General features: G+C 33.8%; 1 protein-coding gene and 1 pseudogene across 8 annotated transcripts; one reads left to right on the forward strand and one right to left on the reverse strand.

Annotated features, from left to right (window-relative positions):
- The first annotated feature begins 647 nt into the window (after nucleotides 1–647).
- On the forward strand, nucleotides 648–4,300 carry LOC132619040 (glutamine synthetase cytosolic isozyme 1-1-like; annotated as a pseudogene).
- Nucleotides 4,301–6,885: 2,585 nt separating this feature from the next.
- LOC132616697 (uncharacterized WD repeat-containing protein C17D11.16-like) lies at nucleotides 6,886–16,053 on the reverse strand. Of its 8 annotated transcripts, XM_060331278.1 has the most exons (19): nucleotides 15,902–16,050; nucleotides 15,092–15,143; nucleotides 14,101–14,235; nucleotides 13,713–13,912; nucleotides 13,037–13,113; nucleotides 12,861–12,956; nucleotides 12,631–12,754; nucleotides 12,477–12,535; nucleotides 12,331–12,396; nucleotides 11,748–11,818; nucleotides 11,566–11,662; nucleotides 9,371–9,445; nucleotides 9,162–9,260; nucleotides 8,483–8,626; nucleotides 8,339–8,368; nucleotides 8,192–8,254; nucleotides 7,951–8,028; nucleotides 7,621–7,726; nucleotides 6,886–7,540 (listed from the first exon to the last, which is right to left on the reverse strand). In XM_060331278.1, the coding sequence occupies exons 3-18, from the start codon at nucleotides 14,217–14,219 to the stop codon at nucleotides 7,640–7,642; spliced, it is 1,485 nt and encodes a 494-aa protein (XP_060187261.1). In that variant the 5' UTR covers nucleotides 14,220–14,235; nucleotides 15,092–15,143; nucleotides 15,902–16,050; the 3' UTR covers nucleotides 6,886–7,540; nucleotides 7,621–7,639. The 8 variants fall into 8 exon arrangements, 7 of the variants coding, with proteins under 7 accessions (XP_060187261.1, XP_060187262.1, XP_060187266.1 ...); XM_060331279.1 differs by lacking the exon at nucleotides 15,092–15,143 and having other exon boundaries at nucleotides 15,902–16,053; XM_060331283.1 differs by lacking the exon at nucleotides 15,902–16,050 and having other exon boundaries at nucleotides 6,886–7,555; nucleotides 7,639–7,726; nucleotides 15,092–15,864.
- Between the last annotated feature and the right edge of the window lie 2,390 nt (nucleotides 16,054–18,443).

Below are 18,443 nucleotides of genomic sequence, written 5' to 3' on the forward strand. Positions count from 1 at the left end.
AGAGTGATCCAAGCCATTTAATTGAGACACTTGAGTTTGAAAATAAAAAGTCAAGTTTCATTAAAATAACAAAAGCGAGTACATTGATGAGACAATAAACCAAAATACATAAAAGGTGACAACCAAAATATGGAGAAATCTTAAAATTGACCTACTTCTTTTCATTGTATTGTTTGTTTGCTCGCTTATTTTTCTCTTAAAAGTTTATTTAGTTGTTGCTCCCAATGGAAAAACCATACATTCTTAAGCATTAGGATGAGACAGATTCTTACGTTTACAGTGCTAAGCGCTCGTGTGCAAAGTCTTATTGCTCTATATGGTACAAGGAACACATCTAGTCCAAAAGAAATTTTGCAGCTCTAAAGTTATCCATCTATGCTCCTATATCCAAAGCACAAGAGCTAATTGCAGCAATTAGCATAGTGTTTTTCCAGCCAAATGTGCGACAGGTTCCCAAGGTACATCATCAGTTCTTGTGAGCAGCAGCATCTCAAATACATTTAAGGTGAAAACTCTCCAAGCCCCTTAAAAAAAAAAAAAAGAACTCAGGAACTGTTTATAACACATATATGACATAGAGTGTCAGGCTTATGAGATCCAGGCAATAAAGGGGGTCTATCGGAAACAACCTCTCTGCCCCGCAAAGATAGATGTAAGGTCCGCGTACAATCTACCCTCCTCATATCCCACTTGTCGGATTACATTGGGTATGTTGTTGTTATTGTTGTATATGTATAATGGATTAATGGAATCCTTTTCTTCTATATGGATATATTGTTTTGAATTAAAATGTATTGTTTTGATGTTAATTTGGTTCTTGTTATGTCTTTATTTTTAATCAGGATTGGTGGATCAGGAATGGATGTCAGGAGCAAAGCCAGGGTAATTAAATCTCTTTTATTTGTTTATTTATTTAATATAACATATTTTTTTTTTTGGCTATTACATGAAGAATTCTAAATCAGTGTTTTTATTTTTTCATACAAAGACTCTATCTGGTCCTGTTGATGATCCTTCAAAGCTACCCAAATGGAATTATGATGGTTCTAGCACAGGGCAAGCTACTGGAGAAGACAGTGAAGTGATCCTATAGTAAGTTGTCTTTAGTATGTAAATTTAGCTAATTTATATTATATACACACCCTTTATGAAAACAATTATTTGAATGTAATCTTGTTTAAATTTAAACAGTCCTCAAGCAATTTTCAAGGATCCATTCAAGGGAGGCAACAATATCTTGGTGAGTTGCACGTTTACCTTTTGAGTTTAATTTTTATACACTAACAATAATAAAATAAAATATATAATTAACCGTCTATAACAAGTTTGATTAGTAACTTGAAAAATAAGACACGTTACTTATTACAGTCTACAAGTCCTATGTTACTCCGATCCTCCAAAAATGCAGCGGGGTGCTTTCTCCAATCCTCATAGTTGTACATTTTTTGATGATCCGACAAGGATGCAGCGACATTTTTGGAGGATCTGAGCAACATAGAGTACAACAGGTTAAACAACACTAATAGTGTAGAAATTCGTTATGCTATCAATGTTCATAAGTTAAATCCTAAACTTTTTACATATCATTAGATCTTGCATTTACTTTTGTTCTTTAGTTCACTATTATTTGGAATATGTGAATAATGTAATTGATATTTTTTCATTCATTTTTCCTCTGTTTTTTTTTATTATTATTATTTTAAACTTAAAGATCATCTGTGATTGTTACACCCCAGCTGGTGAACCCATTCCAACAAACAAGAGGCACAATGCTGCCAAGATTTTCAGCAACCCTGCTGTTGTTGTTGAGGAACCCTGGTATATATTCGCAATGTTCATTTTTTTAAAATGCTGTTTGGGCCAGTTTGCCTGAATATTGACATATCCATTTTAGCTTTCAAATTACATTTTCTAATCCATATATCATTTTGGAAATTCCCTAACTATGTGATAAATTGTGCAAATTCCCTAACTATGTGACAATTTTTTTCCCACTTCACATGGCAATTCTCCTCTTTTTTTTTGTTATTTTCCATCTTTCGGGACATGCTGCTTGGATCCTTCAAAAATGTTGACCCACCCGTATTAGATCCTCCAACACGTGTGTGGCAACATTTTTGGAAGGTTCGAGCAACATAGCTTTCAGGCATTTGTTCTATTAGATTTATGTTTACATGAAAAAAATAGAATAAAAGGAGGAAAATGTGTAATTCAACATGGATGTAGTAACATTTTTGGAGGATTCGAGGAACATAGCTTTCAAGCATTTGTTCTCAGTACCTAATAGGCTAATACGATTTCTGTTCACATTGAAAAAATAGAACAAAAGAGGAAAGGTGTAACATATTTAGTTCCTCAGCCATTACCTTTGTCTCGTTTTTAAATCCTTCCCTCTTATAGTTACACTGATGATGACACTATGCCAATATTGCTTTTCTCAACATGTTATCAAGTTGTGTTAAAATACTAACTAAGAAAATGTGAACAATTTCCCTTTTGTTTCAAGCAACTTCCTAAATCTACAGAATCACATGATTTTTCATTTTACTTATAGACAATCTTAGGTGAATTCGAATTTTCCCTTGTCCTATCGCAATTTGTGATGAATTTTCTAACTTTATGATGGCTTTTAGGGACCATACTACTGTGGAATTGGAGCTGGAAAGGCTTTTGGACGCGATATTGTTGATGCTCATTACAAGGCATGTCTCTATGCTAGGATTAACATTAGTGGTATCAACGGAGAAGTGATGCCCGGGCAGGTAACGAGCCTACTCGCCCTTTCGTTATGTATTTTTGTTAGCAGAGGTGAATCAAGAATATAGAGTTAGTCTGGTCAAAACGAGTGTCATATATGGATACAACTTGGACTATTTATTGAACTTTAGTTTGTTTTTTTTCAATGTGATGTAGTGGGAATTTCAAGTTGGACCTTCAGTTGGCATTTCATCAGGTGATGAGCTATGGGCAGCTCGTTACATTCTCGAGGTAATGTAGCTAAGTTATAGATAAATTTAGCCTTAATTGCAATTTATTTCTCTTACTACTGAGTGGATTTTGACTTGAATTCACTTATTGAACAGAGGATTACTGAGATTGTTGGAGTTGTGGTGTCATTCGACCCCAAACCTATTCCGGTAAGCTCACTAATTTTTATACTCGTAGTGTGAAACAAATACCCTTTTCAGTTTCACCATCAATAACTCTTTTTTTTTCTTTCAAATTTCAACCATATTATGTCTAACGCTGAATTTCCTAACTTCAAATAATCGTTTTTCCTTTCTCGACTATCAAGGTGACTGGAATGGTGCTGGTGCTCATACAAACTACAGATAGAGTTATAAACTAATAACATTTCATATTTCAACTCCTTAATTGATATTTTTCTCTAATTGTGATTGAAAAAAATGAAATTTTCGAATGTTTTTTCCAGCACAAAGTCTATGAGGGAAGAGGGAGGCTATGAAGTCATAAAGAAGGCCATTGAGAAGCTTGGACTGAGGCACAAGGAGCACATTGCAGCATATGGTGAAGGTAACGAGCGTCGTCTCATCGGAAAACACGAAACAGCCGACATCAACACATTCAAATGGGTACGTGAAACTACAGTCTTTTATATTGCCAGTGTATATAAGTTAAATCTTTTTTCAAGAACGAATTCCCTGGAAAATATTTCTTGTATCTCATTTTGTGTAGTCTTTTACATTGTCATTGTATATAAGTTAAATCCTTCAGAAACGAGTTTCCTGGAAAATTATGTCTTGTATCTCATTTTGTGTAGTCTTTTAATCGGTCAGTGTATATGAGTGAAAGCCTTTGACAGGAATGAGTTTCCTGGAAAATACGTCCTGTATCTCATTTTATGTCGATCTTTTGTATTGTCTCGGGCGTTGCAAACCGTGGTGCATCCAGTCGCGTGGGAAGAGACACGGAGAAGGAAGGCAAAGGGTACTTCGAGGACAGGAGGCCTTCATCGAACATGGATCCATACGTCGTTACCTCCATGATCGCCGAGACTACCATCCTCTGGAAGCCTTGAGTGTGTAGCCGTCTTTCTTGAGGATTCAATTAATATTTCTCAGGTGCAACGTTTGGAGAAAGAATTGAACTTCTTAACAACCCTTTCCTCACTTGTCCTTAGAAAGAGTATAGCTAGTCATTTTGATAAATTCTGTTTGTTTGTTGGTTTCCATTTGTATTATACTCAGCAAGGCTGAGTTCATTGCCCGTGATTTGGCAATGTTGTTAAAAAATAACAGTTGTAAATCTTATTAATAACAATATGGAAGGGTTTAACTTAGTCTGTTGCTCTGAGATGCATATGTTATGTTTTCTTAGTTGTACTTGTTTTAAGGTTTCCTTCACATAAAAAGAGGCAACTCGGTGGACTAAGCTCCTGCTCTGCGTGGGGTCTGGTTAAGGACCGGACTAATATTGGATCATGTACGCAACCTTACCTTGCATTTGGCAAGAAGTAGTTCTAGCTTTTTGCAGCTTGAACTTGTGACCACATGTTTACAGAATGACAACTTTTGCCATCGCGCCAAAGCTCTCGTTCACATATTTATACAAAATCGGTCTGATAGAGAAAATTCTTTGATCACTGGTGCAAACAATTTGTGGATTTGATCTCAAGAATATAACATGTCCTACATTGTCCACCTATTCAATATATAGCGGCGCAGCGCTACTTCATATAGACACTAAATGGATCTTTATAACTAGTACAAAGAATTATCAAGACCTTGACTAATTTTTCAATTCCAGTCATGAGTTCACCACATATTGGGTCAATTGAAGTGACAAAAAATACCAATTGATTGGTATAAGCACATAAACAGTTAGAAAAATTAATGAACCTCGAATCTAATTTTTATAGTATGTCCCCCTAACCTATTCATTTATTTTCTTTCTTTGTTTTTCCTTAATAAGAGAATTCATTTTACGGGCAACATAAAATTCATACAACAAATACTCCTACTACACTTTAATCTCAAGCTAGTTGGAGTCGGATGTATGAATCCTCAATATGATGAATGTTGTGTTTGAGTCTATACATTTCAATCTGCTTGTAAGTTCCTTTTCTCAATCCATACAAGCTTGTTTGTTGCATTTACTGCTTTTTAGTGTTAAGATAATCCTCAAGTAATCTGCTTCAACAACCAAAAAAGCAAAAAGAAAGATAGAAAAAGAACATTCTAAAGAAAACTCAATAAAACTTAACAAAAGAAAATAAGTAAAGTTCATATCATATCCTAACCATTACAGACTCTGCTATTTATAACCATCATTGATCATATTCTCTGCAGTCCACCAGTATTTTGATAGCTTTTTCAACCTGGATCCACATCATACATTGCTTCTTCTTTTTTTTTTTTTTTTCTTTCTCATCTAAAGGGTCATTTGCACTTTTGTCCTTATTTTGTGCTGGTCTATAATTTTTGTCCTTAAGATGGGCTGGTCTTTAGTATTTTCCCTTCAGAATCGAACTTATGCCTAGAAGGGCATAAGTTACGCATCATAATATCCACAAGTTATGCCAGCTCGCCTAAAGAATTTATGCCCCTGCTAGATACAAGTTCGATTTTGAAGGATAAAAATTAAAAACCAGCCCATTTGAAGGACAAAAATTAAAGACCAGTACATTTTAAGGATAAACCGTGCAATTACTTCTCATTTAAACAACTGGCCCAAATAACTTTTTTCTAAATTAGTTTCTAGCCCAATAGTATAATTAGTCATGGGCCTGTTCACAACAATATATGTAGTGCTACGCATGGATTATGATCATGGATTGGTGCTGAATTATGGTCAACTATAATGAATACAGCTATTATTCATTATAGCCGGTGGATTACATGCATGTCCAATTTGACGCATTGAAGAAGATAAGACTTTGTCAGATTTGGAGTTTAGACTTTTTAGAGAGTGGCAACATGTAGTTTTTTGATTCAATAAAATTAATGGAAGTTGAAATTCTAGCAATCTCTTCAATTAATTGCACATTAATTACTCTTTATATTAAATGATAGGTCCTAAAGGTCTTTGGTTTTACTTTTTGACAGGTAGTTATTAAAAAATTGAGGCGTGCATATCTCCTAATATAAACTGAAAAGGATTGTTTTTGGATTAACTGGCATCACCTCAATAGCTTCAAAGAAATTTATAATGAAGTCTTTTCAAATAAAGCCGCATTGTTAAAACTCATCAAATGAAGCATTAATTTAAGAAATTAAGGTACTAACGTCTTTCTATATAGCATCATAAAACTTGACAAAGTGCCTCATTTGTTGATAGTAGTTTTTGGACACGTAGGTTGTTGGAAGTGGAGAGTGAAAAGACCAATACAGTATAGAATGGCTACATAAAATCGAAATCCACTGATTCAGATATATTATTGACAAAGAAAGGTCTCACGTTTGGCACGTGTATACCTATGCTTACTGGTACAATGTGCAAAATTTTTATTGGCTTGTTCACTTGGAAGGCATCACTAGCCTTAATCCTTCTTTCTAGCTCTAGTTGTGTCAAAACAATACCCTAGTTGCAAGGACAAAGACTATAGAAGATTTTATCCTTGTTTCTTTCTCTTGTTTGAGACGAGTCATGAATCTAGAATAGTATGGCCTTTTACAGGGAAAGAAGTTGAGACAAAGTTGTCAATTATAGTGCTTGTTGGGGAGTGAAAAAACTGTTTAAAAAATGTTCATGTTAAACATCAATGATAATGATAGCAAATGGGAGTGTTTAAGGAAAAAAGATTGAATACTAAATTTTAGTAATAATAATGCCTAGTTGCAAGGAGAATGACTTCGGTCCATACATGAGTGAAAAATGACTCATCGTACCAATCACAAACAAGGAAACTGAAACTAACCAAAATGAGGGGAAAAAATGACTCTGTTCCAGCTTCACATTTCATTTTTTATTGGGAAGCAGTCCAAAACAACACAAAGATAAAATACATTGAAGAAACAGGACTAAAAGGAAACATTCTGTTTTTCACAAACAGATAATTTCCCAGAACTGCATAATATATTATCAGTCCACTTGTGTGATAACTTGAATCTTTCTGGCTCTCAAACTATGCTATGGAAGTCTTGCTGAAAAAAGGAACCAAAATAGATCAAGATTGTCATACGTGCATATTTCACCTGATGGACTTTCGTTAAATAAAAAAATCAACCAACATGTTCAACAAACTTTCTTTTTCCTGATAATGGTAGTGTCCGAACAGCCGCACCTCAACTATTACATCATCGGGAATCTGTTACCTCCCACCAACACAAGTACAAGATAACTCAGCCTAACAATGTTGAAGCACATAAAAAGAGATCGCCTTACGTTTTTTGTAATCTCTGGTAAAATTTAGACCCTGGTCTCCGATACATGTTCAATGAAATTGTGTAGGTTATGTCCCAAAAAACACACACCTATCTTGATTCCACCAAACTCTTCACTTCCTCTTTCAATTGGTCCAGGCAATGTGCAGCAACAGTACCATGCTCATATGATATATTATGGGGAGACAAAAACCACCCTGCCAAAAACCACCCTACTAAACTGCAGATCAAAATTGACAGACTAGCTAACACTTTCAGTATAGAATTCAACAAATACCTTGAAAGCTACATTTACATTATGATTTGGGTGGCGACGGCCTTTTTTGTGCAACGTATTTCCCATATTTCTTCAACACGGCATCTTCTGACGCAATATCCCATAGCTGCAAATGATAAGCAACGACAATTTCTCAGCCCAAAAACACAAATACAAAAAAATAACTGGATTAGCTACGAACTTCGTAGCTAATAATCTGTTAGTAAATAGGATTAGCGACGGATTTTTCTGTTTAGCTACAGAATTTGTATGTCGCTAATTCCTGTTTTTTTTTTTAATTAGTGACTAGAGCAGCAACAAATCAAAAAATTCAAAAGGAACACAACTCACCTGCAACTTCCCTTTAGAGCCACCAACAGCAAGCAAAAAGGGGCAATCATCTGAGAAGGATACAGAGAAGACAGCTCCCTGATGACAAAAATAAAATAAAAGGGTCGTCATGATAGTATTCCACTAATCAAAACGTATAAACAAACATCTAAAACCTTGTTTTCCTAACATGTTCAAGGACATATATGATGCATCAAACTTGAATATTCAAGAACCACAAAAACATTTGCAAATCACATACAGCTTTCGGATTCCTAGATGCAATGCAAGAAGGTTGATTGTTGGTCAAATCCCATAATTTAACCTGCAGCACAATAATTAAATTAATAACCAGTGGAATAAATCAAAACAAGGTAATAAGCAGCAAACAGAGACAACAAGAAAGTACCATCTTGTCTGTGGAACCAGTTGCAAGAAGCTGCCCAAAATACAAGGGAAAGTGAGGAAAGGCAAATGTTAATAAGGATAAAGTGAAAAAAAGAAAAAGATTCCGCTTACATTTAAAAAAAAAAAAAAAAAAGATCCCGCTTACATTTGGAACTAGAGGATTAAAGGACAACGAGGACGCTGCTTTATCATGAGCATGGATGGTGAAACTTGGCTTTGTCTCCGAAGTCGTACCAGAACTAGCAGCGCGGATGTCAAAACTAGTAACTGTACCATTCTCCAAGCTGACCTGAAAGTTTTAGGAAACTGTTGGGCAGTCATTTCCTAATATCCAATACACATCAAGATTAAGATTCCTGAACTGACTTTAAAATGGATTTACTCATCCTTCAAAGAAACCATTTAGGTGTCATACAGTTATACGATACATAATTAGTGATTGGGCCAAGGGTAAACAGGATTATATGGCGGTTTGAATTTATGCAGTGTTTATTCTTCATTTTAGTCCCATAGACCTGGAGGCAGATAAATACTTCCTAATTTTATGCATTAAATAATACGTGTCGATTTTCAACAAGCAAAAAATAAAACTAATATGCACATGGGAAAAGTAAACTAATTGCCAAACTTAATTTCAAAATCATTCAAACCCCAACCATAGTATATTTACCGAACCATCCAACACAATCCCATCCATCCTCAGTTCCCATACTAATGGTCCCCATGTTAAGAAAATCATTAACTATCTCCCAACTACCGATTCCCATATCAGAATCAAACGTACCAAACAAACAAAGCCTTAACATAGCAAACAAAGAACTGACCACAAACGAATGCTCAGAATGTGGATCCCAAGCCAAGCTTTCAACATCAGCGGCAACTGGAAACTTAAATCCACTGTGAGAAGGTTTCCTACCGTCCTTCTGCAAGACATGTTGAAAGTTGAATTAGCATCTTAAAGTAAGAAACTAATCTACAGTCCTAGCTTTCCAAAACAAAAAGTAAAAAGGAAAAAGGGGAATTGTTTTATCACCAAGCAAACTGTATGATCGAATGACCCGCTCAGAAGAATCTGTGGTGCAAATGGATTCCATGCAACTGCTTGAACCTGCCAAACACAGCAAGATGATGAATCTGCTTCTTTCATAATTTAGCAAGCTGGCCACTAATGGTCTATAAGTAATTCAATTTTCATCAGTTAGATTTCAAAACTCTAGCAAAGACTATATATATCAACTTTAACTAGGTTATTATTGGTTTTTTTCTTCTTTTTTTTTTTTTTTTTTTGACAAGGTAAAAGTAAGGTTATTGGGGTTTCCGATACAAAAGATGAAATGTCTAGGGATATTAGCACTTTTGATCCCTAAATTATTGATAAATTCAGCTTTCGGTCCTTGCGTTACATGACTAAGCATATTCATCCTTCAATTAATAAAAATGTGTCTTTGGTCCCTTCATTTAGAAAATATGTTATATTTGACTATTTACATTACATTTTTTCTTTTTTTTTAATAATGAGAACAGTTTCATTGCACTTGCTGCCTATATTTGGGAACCAGTATTTTAGAGTGACAAAAGAAAAACAAAACAATACACTAGTTACTAGTATTACCGAAGCAAAGCGCGTAGTATAAGGAATACTGTGCTTGTCTGGTTGCTCCATGTGACATATTTCATTGCCTCCACTTTGGCATTAAAGTCTCCTACTTTGCTTCCTTTCCTCTTTTCACACACACTAAAAAGTCCTACATATTTCTATACCATTCTCCCCTCCCCCAATGCCCACACAACTTTTTATCATCTTGTCTAAAATTCAGATCCAATTGAGGCTTTAAATCTTGGAGAGAAGCCTCATTAGATCTTCAGATCAAAAGAGAGTCATAGATTTCAGTACATATGGCTCCACTTACACACTCTTGCAGCTTTACTACGGTACTTTTAGTACTTTGTCCTGTTTTTGTATCATTCACTCTTTCATTCATTCCTTCCAAGAACCAAACCAAACTCATCAAATCAACCACTACCTCTTCCAAGAATCAAACCAAGCATATCAAGACTTCTTCTTCTTCTTCTTCTAGCTTTGGTTCTACCAAGAACCAAACAAAGCTTTCAAAATCAAAACTTCCCTTTTCTGATTCGCAAACCAAGAATAAAACAAAGCTTGTCAAGCCTAGTTCCAATCCTAGTACTAACATTACCAAATCAGATAAACTTACCTTCAAACCCCAGCTCCAAAAGAAGCTCAATCCCACTCCCTCCAAGTCCTCAAATTCAACCAAATCAGTTCTTCCACCACCAAGAAATCCTCAGATCTAACCAAACATATCTCAACCGCTTCTCCCAAGAACAAAATAACCAAAGCCACTAAACCCCAAGTAGAAAAAGGCCTCAGTAGTGAGTCCAAATCCAAAACCCCAAATAAAAACCAGCCCACCAAAAAAACAGCCAAATCCACTAAACCCCAACTGGAAAAAAAAGACACCAATGAGTCCAAATCCAAAACACCAACTAGTAAAAACCAGCCCATAGAGAAGAAAGCAAAGACACAACAAACAACAAAAAAATCACAAACAGCTGGCTTGAAGATGACGAATATGACTTTATTTCTGGATTTACAGATTTACCCTCAAAATTTCAAGAAACACTTTTACCAGATTTGGAAAAAAATTCTATAACCTCAAAGGTTTACCTCAACAAAGCAAACAAAGAAATCACAAGGAACTTCAAACCTTATGTAGGTAACAAATATGCACCAACAATAGCCTCTATAATCTCATTTGCATTCATTTTAATCCCTCTCATCCTTGTTTCACTCATTTTCAATAAAATTAAAGCCTATTTTTTCTCTTCAAAAGCTCTTAATTTTCATCCAAGTATACCTCTCCATTTACTTCTCAATCCTTTGCCTTTCCTCTTTAATCACTGGCTCAGAACCACTAAAGTTTTTCTATGCAACTGCACAATCCACTTACATATGCTTACAAGTGTTGCAAACTCTAGCATATTATTTACATTACATAATTATATTGCCGTCATATATAAAGTAACAATACAAATATAACATATCACATGAGTAATTGAGTGTTGAAACAGTTAATAATTAGGTTAAATTTTTGAATATTCACAAACAAATGGATCAAAACTTCAATTAATTGAAGGTTTAATGTGCTTAAGTCAGGTATTATTAACCAAAATGTTTAAAGAAATGCTAATTTTTTTGAATTCTACCTTGTCAGTATGGTCCTTCAAAGTGAGATTACAAGCTTCGGTAGTCACATCCCAAACCTTGACTGTATGATCAGCACTAGCACTGGCAAGTATATTCCTGCATTGATTGTTGAATAAGACAAACTCTGAAGTTTGACAAATACTAGCAAACATCAAACGCTCAGTCAATCAAAAGTCTATACCTATATTCCTGGTTCCAAGAAAGACCAAGTACTGAATCTGAATGGCTATCCTTCTTGTATTTGATAGATTTCTGCAAGAGGAAAAATTGCAAACTAAGCAAATGGAGCATAAAAGTAAGTTTTCTCAGACAATTATCAAAAACTCAGTAAGGACCATCCACCATGCAAATGATAATAATTGGCAAACTGATTGTTTCCCTTCTTCAATTCTTAAAGAGTAAGGTCCTAAAACTTGTTGGAGGTGGGGAAGGGATTTTCAGCATTGGTATTTCTACGGGGTAGAATGTGGAATAAGAATACGAATATTAGCTATATCTGAATTAAAATAACAAAATTATCCTCGTCACTTTAGACTTAAAACCTTTCTTGTTCCTAAATACACAACAAATAATCACAACATTGTAATTCCTCCATTATCATCCTCACATTACTAATCTTTGCATAACTAATGAAAATCATTGACTGATTTTCTACCTTTAACATCTAGGGAAAATTTCAGCTGGACAAGCTGACCTTGCATACAAGAGCATTCCAAATAAAAATTGGATCAAAGACAGTAGAAAGGTCAAATTGCTTAATTTACCTTTTTACCCTTTTTCTTTATATCAGCAATGCCACCTAAAATAACAGATGGTTGCACCTCATCCATCTACAGAGAAAGAAGATAGTGAGATACAATCAGCAGTGACTCACGAGCTAGTTCATAAAGATCGGTGTGGAGTCACTTACGATGTCCATATCCCAAATTTCTATTGCTGGTTCCATTGAGCCCACAGCTATGAAGTTACCTATCAACAAGTTCATTCATTTATTAACATGAGCAAATAAGAAATCACTTTTAAAGTAAGAGAAAATACTTCAGCAGCATAAAGCTCAACCATACCTTTCTCGCCGCCTTTAACAGGGCAATCGAGCCATGCTGTGCAGAGAGGAAAGGCAGGTATAATATTACAATGGTGAACATACATGTTTGTTTCACCATCTGATGAAACTTCCAAAATCCATATCTGTTGGCACGGATCAGAGTCACAAATTAAAGGGTGGCTTAAAGAAAATTAAAAGGACAATACAGATGGAAGTATTATTAAGTCGTGAAGTAAGTTTTTTACTTGCCTCAAGCTGACTGACATCATCCTCATTGCTTGCGCAAACTATAACAGAATCATCAGGTCTTATTATCATGTCGTCATCATCTTCAGAGTCATTGTCCTGAAAGGAGAATTCTTCTCAGTCAGCAATAATTGAACGGTTAAAACATGATGGAACAACAACCTGATCATACTGCAAACCTTATCCTTGAGATATGGGTCCATGTCATTACTTGGGTAGTACAAGTCTTTAAGTCCTGAACCGAAAAGCTCAATGCCTGACCATGCCAAACACATGCAAAGAGAGAAATGCAAACTAAATTAAAATCCATTCAAATATAACATTTTAGAATTAACCTTAGGAACAATTTTCAAAATAAAAACAGATAAATCACAGTGCAGACCATAGTTTTATTCAAAGCTTGAGGTGTTTGGCCAAACTTTTAGGAGAAGAAAAAGTGTTTTTGAGTATAAACAAAAGCTGTTTTTGAGAAGCTAAAAAAGTAGCTTCTCCCCAAAAGTGCTTCTTTTGAAAGCACTTTTGAGAAAATACACATTGAAGAACTTTTTATAAAGCTTGGCCAAACACTTATTGCTGCTCAAAAATGTTTTTCAAATTGATTAGCCAAACACAAACTGCTTCTCACCAAAAGTACTTTCTTGAAAAGCACTTTTGAAAAAAGAACTTTTCAAAATAAGTTATTTTAGAAGCTTGGCATATAAGCCAGGCATGGGGAAAATGAGTATGAAAAATCTTTATCTTATCGAAAAGAGTTGAATATGAAAAATACTGCCAGTTCATCAGAGATATAAATAACAAAGAAACAAAAACTGTGTTCAACACAAATCAACATATTAACCAATGGACTTAAGTTACCATCCTCCTCGTCATCATAGTTGTCCATGTCCAATTCCTTTAAACCATCTGTTATGTCATCAGTTCCTACAGAACCAACTTTTGTTGCCTTTCCAAGTGCATCAGCAGCAGCTAACGCAACAGCAACTTCATCATCCTCATTTTCCTTGGATTCATCAACATTCATTTCTTCTTCAGCTTCCTCATCGTCACTATTTTCACTGGAACGGAAATGAAGAAACAGACTTTCAAGAGTAAGGCAAAGCAAAGATTACACTGAAAGGAAGTACCAAGTTTAATTCCAAAAATTATAGGTCTTAAATCGATCAAACTTTTAGGCACAGCTAGGGCTGGCAAAATGGTTAAAATTAAAGCACCACCGTTGGGAAAAAAATCAAAATAATAATACCGTTTATCAAGAAGACCACTCTTCAGAATCTCCTCAATTTCCTCCTTTGAAGGGGGCTCAGCCTCAGCTGGTATCGACTTTGCAACCCCTTTGGGAATCCACGAAATAGCTGCTATCATTTTTATACTGGTTTATCTACATCCACAAGTAAAGAACCCCTTATGAGAAGAGATCAACAACCGAGATTAGAATAATCAACGGAATTACCAAAAAACCAAACTTTTCACAAGAAACCTGTTCAGCTAGCTAAGCATGACCACAAAAAAATCGATAACAATTTAGTCAAAAGGTAGAGACAAAATGTTGGAAATTTCTACATCAATAAGCAGAAAAAAAAAACCATAGGAAATTGATACGATCATGTTCTATATCCAACAACAAAACGATCATGTTCTCTATCCAACAACAAAACGATCATGTTCTATATCCAACAACAAAACGATCATGTTCTATATCCAACAACAAAACGATCATGTTCTCTATCCAACAACAAAACGATCATGTTCTATATCCAACAACAAAACGATCATGTTCTATATCCAACAACAAAAGAAAAGAACATGATAACAGGAAATCAGCCAATACCCAAAAAAAAACCGCAGATATTTACTGTACAAAAGAAAATCTTCCTAGAAATAATACATTCAACCGAAAGTGAGAAGCATATAAAAGGCGACAATGAGCCCTAAAGGGAAACAGCAAAAATATGAAAATAACCAAAAACTACCAATTTTGAACCCTAGCAGCTATGTTCAGCAAAACCAAAACTACCAAATTTGAACCCTAGCAGCTATGTTCAGCAAAACCAAAACTACCAAATTTGAACCCTAGCAGCTATGTTCAGCAAAACCAAAACTATAAATAAGAACATCAATACAATTGAAACAAAACATTGCAAATATTTCTATATGTATAAGCAAACATAACTAAAACCCGTCAATATAAAAATAAAAAACCTTAGCAACATCTGAAAATTAACATAAAAACTTACATTACCAGAATTTCCTTTTTCAGCAAGTCCTAAAAACCTGAACTTTACAGAACTATCACAAACAAAAGGTTAAAATATTTGCTATATAAATAAGAAAATTAAAACCATTTTTTTCGACCGACTATCAGAAACTAAAGGTTAAAAAATATGAAAATAACCTTGCACAAATAAGTAGAACAGAAAAGGGCCAAAATTACCTGAACTTTGACAAATAGTTCATTCATAACTTTAGTTATACTTTAGGGTCAATTATACCCATACCGTTATACTATAGGGTCAATTATACCTTTATGTCTAGCAGCTGCCACGTGATCATCCCAGCCCTTCAAATTTATTTTCTCCTCAAATAATTTTTTACCCACTAAAATAATCCAACCAGACCCGACCCAACTCGATTTTTTTTCCAGCCAAAGTGACACAGACCCAACCCATTACCCCTTAGCTGAAAAAAAAATTCGGGTCTGATTGGATTATTTTAGTGGGTAAAAAATTATTTGAGGGAAAAATAATTTTAAAGGGCCGGGATTGGCAGCTGTTAGATATAAGGGTATAATTGACCCATAGAATAACGGTAAGAGTATAATTGATCCTAAAGTATAATGAAGAATATGAATGAACTATTTTCTAAAGTTGTAATTTTGGTACTTTTCTGTAAGTAGAATAACAAAATAAATAAATGGAAAAAAAATGATTTTTGAACCCTAGGCAGCTATATTTAAGCAAAATTAAATCAAACTAGTAAAAACATAACATCATGAAATAAAAAACTGATTTTTTTTTTTAATCGAAAATATAGTAGTAAAACTATACCTGAGTATTTATATCAAGAGGATATTTCAACTCAAAATGAGGAGAATTCCCAAGATGGTTCGGGTTCGGGTGCAGTGATGACGTGGCGGGTAAAGGAGTGGTGTTATTTGAGTGAGGCGGCGGCAGTGATGGAATTAATGTGTAGTTGTAGATCACTGAAGCAACGAGCCCTATTTTTTGCTCTATATATTTTTTTTCTGTAAAACAAAAAAAAAAAAAAAACTTTAGTTTTCATTTCATCAATTAATTACATTATGTATCAGTATTTCTCTTCTCTTATTATATACAGTCCTAACATCTCCACTTATTACTTTTAATTAACTAGTGAATTTATCGGCGCTTCGCGTGGTTATAAAATAACTTGTAAATTTTATCAAACTAATTTTGTAAAATGTCGAGTGCTAAAAATATTCTAAAGACTCTTTAAGTGTTCAATTTTAATATATCAAATTTCGAGTTTCAATTCAGCTTATTATTAGTACTTAATTTTTATATGTTTGGTGATTTTTAACAATCTAAAAGTCTTCGGTCTTTTGAAGATGTTTTTTGCATCATCAAATTACTCTCTTTATTTTTATAAAGAAAGGAACATTTTGATTTTAAAAAGTTCAAATTTATGTGCACGTGCGCGCGCGCGTGTATATATATATATATATATATATATATATATATGTATGATTTTCCTTTTATATCTAAAATATATATAAGCTTATATGTTTAAAAAAATATTAAGCATATACATGTATCTAATATAAGTTTTTAAAACAGAATATATTCTTCCTTTGTTTTTAATTATCTATTTTTTTTCCTTTAAGTAGAGAGTTAAGTTTTTATGGTTTCATCCTACAAACGTAAATGTATACACTGTATTTACCTCAAATAAGTTTATGCAAAATATATTAAAAACATGAAAAATATATTATATGTTTAGTAAATGCACCAATATAGAGTACAAGGGGTAAAGAATCAAACAATAAGGCAGAATATTACAATATATTAGAAAGAAAGAACACGAACGTTAGTAAACATATTCCGAAAACCTCAAATTAGTATTGTCTTTGCATTTTGTGATATACCGCTTCTTTGTTTCATTTGCAGAGTATTGAGTTCCTTTTGAATACTAAGAAATAAAAAGTAAAGTAAGGTGGAGGTGTACTTTAGTACCTAAGCCTATTTTAGGCATAACATAAGAAAATAGGGAAGATAATGAAAAAAGAGATGATAGATCATAGTAGTGAGGAAAGATATACATATATATTGTATCGTAATTTTACTGCAAGAAAAACAGTTTATGTTTATATTTTCGACATTTTTTTTTGTTTTGTTTGTAACTCATGTTTATGCATCTAGCCCAGCTACAATATGGGCATTTCATGGAATCTAAAATAATTAAATGAAAGGGTGAAACACACTGTCTAAAAACATACAAGAACATTATACTAAAAAGAATATCAAAGGAAAACGAAAAATAGAGGTGAAGTTTGAAGCTTTACAGATGATACAAACAACTTTGAGATCAACAACTTGGGCTTCAAAGTTGAGACCCTTTGTGCTTCGAATTCTTCTCCGCCATCTTTTTCGCTGAGCTTCGATCTTTTGTGTGTGTGTGTGTGTGAGTGAGTTATGGCGCAGCTCCATTGATCCACCTTCTTTATCTTATAATTTGCCAATTACTTGAAAAATTTGGAGCAATAAAATTGGTTGCATGACCGGCTAGAGAAGTTCATAATTTGTAGAAGAAGAAATAGGAAGGCAAAAATAATACTCCAATTGGCTCATAACTTCTTATAGTTAATGGTAATTAACTGTTACTTAGAAAACTTTTCATTTTTTATATTACATAGAGAACTTTTCATTTTCTATACTTCATTACGTTCTCATTGAATACTATTAGATAGCTAATAAATATAAAATTAATCCCATAATAATTAAAAGTCATATTTTTGCATCATGAGAAGGACTTAATAATATACGGCAAGCAACAGATTTTTTTTGCACACGATGACACGAACCTTTCTTTATTGCATTACTAAATGCACAACCGAAACTGCAATTGAGAAATGAGAAAGTTGGGAGAATAAATAGGAAGTGGACTATTAATTATTGAGCCATTTAGGAGGAAAAAAATAAAATAAAAAATTAGAGAAAAGGCAAAAAATGGAGAAAAAAGATAAATATGATTTTAGGTCATAGAGAAGTGTCACATCACTTTGTCTATGTCTAACTTTATATTATATATAGATTAAATAGGTCAATTTCTATGCACTGTGTAAATTTATTTTCTAAAGGACATTCAAAATAAATGCGTCAAGGATTGGGATATTAGCTAAGAGACACAATACATAAGCCTCGTGATTTTTATTTTATTTTAAATAGTATTGAAAAGAAAATAAAACTTAAGATAGAGAAATAATTAAAACCGAAAGAAAATACAAAAGAATTTATAAAACAAAAGCAGGAAATTTAAATATCATTCAAATATCTGAGTAGAAGAACATTCGCATGTTGCACGTGACAAAATACCAAGTCATCAAATTCTAAA

This window comes from Lycium barbarum, chromosome 11 (assembly GCF_019175385.1).
Source record: "Lycium barbarum isolate Lr01 chromosome 11, ASM1917538v2, whole genome shotgun sequence".
Lineage (NCBI taxonomy): Eukaryota > Viridiplantae > Streptophyta > Magnoliopsida > Solanales > Solanaceae > Lycium > Lycium barbarum.

Bases quoted from the DNA above. Each gene is read 5' to 3' on its own strand.
- LOC132616697 (XM_060331279.1), bottom strand. From the start codon at position 14,219: ATGATAGCAGCTATTTCGTGGATTCCCAAAGGGGTTGCAAAGTCGATA. The intron at 8,627-9,161 runs GTCAGTTCTTTG...TAAAACTTTCAG, and splicing joins ATTCTGAGCATTCGTTTGTG to GTCAGCTTGGAGAATGGTAC. The intron at 7,727-7,950 runs GTGAGTTGTGTT...TATCATTTGCAG, and splicing joins GCTCTAAAGGGAAGTTGCAG to CTATGGGATATTGCGTCAGA.